This window comes from Hirundo rustica, assembly GCF_015227805.2.
Source record: "Hirundo rustica isolate bHirRus1 chromosome 33 unlocalized genomic scaffold, bHirRus1.pri.v3 SUPER_33_unloc_1, whole genome shotgun sequence".
In the NCBI taxonomy this organism is placed as follows: Eukaryota; Metazoa; Chordata; class Aves; order Passeriformes; family Hirundinidae; genus Hirundo; species Hirundo rustica.
The window spans coordinates 26664-29230 of NW_026690190.1; the positions used below are offsets into that span (position 1 = coordinate 26664).

At 63.8% G+C, this 2567-nt stretch overlaps 1 protein-coding gene across 4 annotated transcripts; it reads left to right on the forward strand.

Annotated features, from left to right (window-relative positions):
- LOC120747596 (uncharacterized) lies at positions 1-1983 on the forward strand. Of its 4 annotated transcripts, none has more exons than XM_040053610.1 (5): positions 1-28; positions 141-184; positions 543-1333; positions 1735-1810; positions 1906-1983. In XM_040053610.1, exons 1-5 carry the CDS (start codon positions 20-22, stop codon positions 1973-1975), a joined length of 990 nt encoding a protein of 329 aa, XP_039909544.1. In that variant the 5' UTR covers positions 1-19; the 3' UTR covers positions 1976-1983. The 4 variants fall into 4 exon arrangements, with proteins under 4 accessions (XP_039909544.1, XP_039909545.1, XP_039909540.1 ...); XM_040053611.1 differs by having other exon boundaries at positions 7-28; positions 852-1333; XM_040053606.1 differs by lacking the exons at positions 1-28; positions 141-184 and adding an exon at positions 213-397.
- The last annotated feature ends 584 nt before the right edge of the window (positions 1984-2567 follow it).

Here is a 2567-nt window from a genome sequence, read left to right on the forward strand (position 1 = left end):
CCAAACGAGAGCGCGGGCGATGGAGCGGGTGAGGCCTGAGGGGTCCAGAGGGGGCCAGAGGGGGGCACTTGGGGGATCCCGACGGGGAATTTGGGGGGGTTCGGGGGGATCCCGCGTCACTCCTCCCATTCTCCCCGCAGAGGCTCAACCTGCAGCAGCGAACGGAGCGTCTGGTGCAAAGGAGGTGGGAGAGCAGCCTGGCCTTAGTGCACCTCGGGATCTCCAAGTGCCCCCCTCTGGACCCCAACATGCTCCCCCGTTCCCTGAGTGTTGCCCCGGACTCCAAGACCTCCCCAGACTCCCAAATGCCACCCCAGACGCCTAAATGCCTCCCAATTCCCTCCCTTGCGCCGTGTTCCCCAAGAGCGCCACGGGGCCCCTCGACACCCGATCCCAGGTGATGCCCCAGATCCCCCATTCTGCCCATAAGTGCCTCCTGCAGCCCCTCACAATCCTCCCCAGACCACCAGCCTTACGGGGGGCAGTGCAGGGTCAGTATTTCGGGGTCCTCGCCCCTCCCCTAACGCTCTCCTTCCCCCCAGCCAGGCCCTGCTCAGGCCGCACCCTCGCGGGCCAGAGAAGGCGAAGCCTCTGCTTGGCTCTACTCCCTGCACCTCCATCCTCGATGACCCCCTCGTCCAATGGCGCTTGAGGCGCTGCCGAGGGGAGGAGCCAGCGCTGGACACGCCCCTGGTGGGCAGGGCTCTGCTGGGCTCTGCCGCTCCCCAGGCTGCCCTGCAGGGAGTGCCACGGGGAAGGTCACGTGATCCCCCCTGGACCCTGCAGGGGGCCGTGCCCTGGGAGTCACATGACCCTGAGGCCCCAGGGCCAATCACGAGACACTTCCGCAGGCACCAGGAGGCGTCTTCACCCCAGGCTGTCTCCCAGGAACCCTGGTGGCAGGAGCCATGTTGGAGGTCACATGACACCCACAAGGCCTTCTGGCCAATGAGGAGCAGCTCGCTGGACACCCTGCAGGGGGCACTATACTCACGGTCACGTGACTCCCACGAGGTCCCCTGGCAGAAGAGCAGCAGCAGCTGTGCATCTCTGCACGTGGGGGCTCCACCCTGTGGGAAGCAAGAGTCCCAGGACCCTTTGCGGCAGGAGCCATTTTGGGGGCCACATGACGGCCCCTGGGCTCAGCGGCGTTTACCAGATTGGAAGTTATGTGATTCCCAGAGTGCCCTGCGGCCTGCAAGGGAAGCGCTTCCTGAGCCCCTTCACTGGGGAGGGCGGGGCTTGAGGTCATGTGACACCTGTGTGGGCCCACAGCCAATCAGGAGCACTGCTTGTGATGCCCTACAGGGGGTGCCATTGCAGCAGCCACTGGGTGAGGCACCAGAGGAGGCCTTGAGGGTCATGGGGTCACTTGAGGGCTGGGTGGTGCTTGTGGGTCGTGGGGTCACTTGAGGGTGGTGGGGTCACTTGTGGGTCATGGGGTCACTTGAGGGCTGGGTGGTGCTTGTTGGTTGTGGGGTCACTTGAGGACCGTGGGGTCACCTGTGGGTCATGAGGTCACTTGAGGGCTGGTGGGCATTTGTAGGTCAGAGGGTTCACTTGTGGGCGAGGGGCAGTCACTTCTGGAGTGGGGGGGGGGCTGGCAGTTGTGGGTCAGGGGTTCCTTGAGGGGCTGAGGGGGCACTTGTGGCTTGGGGAGGTACTTCTAGCTCTGGAAGTCCCTTGTGGGTCTGGGAGAACACTTGTGGGACTGCCACCCCCTGTGATATGCAGGCCCCCAAGGCTCTCTGCAGGACCCCCTGCTCCGGATACTGCGATGCCACCGCCGAACCATAAGGGGACGCCTTCGGTAGGATACCCCTGCTCCCAAATTTCAGGAGTCTGCCCCTGCACCTCCCCCAAATGCCCCTAATCCCCCCTTTGCTCTCTCTTTCCCCACCCTAGGGCCATCGAGACCCTCCTGGAATGCCCACCTGGGCACCCCCAATCCATCGTGGGGCCAATAAAGAAATGACCCCAAAATTGCACCAGGGAGGTGTGGACACTCCCAAAATTCCCTCCCTTATCTCCTCCACCTCTGGGATTGTCCCAATCCTGTCTCCCTCCATATGTCCCCAAGAGCATTTGAAGAGTTTGGGGGCTCAAAAGAGGGTGTTGGTGGGGTGCTGGGTGTCTCTAGGGGGTCCGTGAGGGTCTGTGGGGTGTTTGGAGGGGCTCTGGGGATGCAGAAGGAGGTGTATGGGGAGCGCTGGGAATCGGGAGTGATTGGAGGGGCACTGGGGGTCTGTAGGGGGTCCAGAGGAAGTCTATGGGATTTGGGGGAGGGGGACTCTAGGGGTGATGGGGGAGGTCTGTGGAAGATGTTGGGGGTCCAGGAAGGGGTTTGGGGGACTCTTGGGGTTTGGGGGACCCAGGACAGGCGGGGATGGGGGTGTCTGTAGGGGCTAGGAAGTCTGTAGGGACGCCTGGAGGGGTCACTGGGTGCATGGGGGTGGGAAACCCCCAGGCCCCTGGGGGCGAGGCTCACTTGTGTTCTTCACCTTCACGGCCGCCGGAGCTTCTGGGGTCCCCCCTCCCCTGAGGGCGCTGTGTTGGGTCACGGGTGG

Excerpts from the sequence above, each read along its gene's own strand:
- LOC120747596 (XM_040053606.1), top strand. The coding sequence starts at position 249 with ATGCTCCCCCGTTCCCTGAGTGTTGCCCCGGACTCCAAGACCTCCCCA. Across the intron at positions 398-542 it reads CCCTCGACACCCGATCCCAG|CCAGGCCCTGCTCAGGCCGC; the intron begins GTGATGCCCCAG and ends CCTTCCCCCCAG. Across the intron at positions 1,811-1,905 it reads ACCATAAGGGGACGCCTTCG|GGCCATCGAGACCCTCCTGG; the intron begins GTAGGATACCCC and ends TCCCCACCCTAG.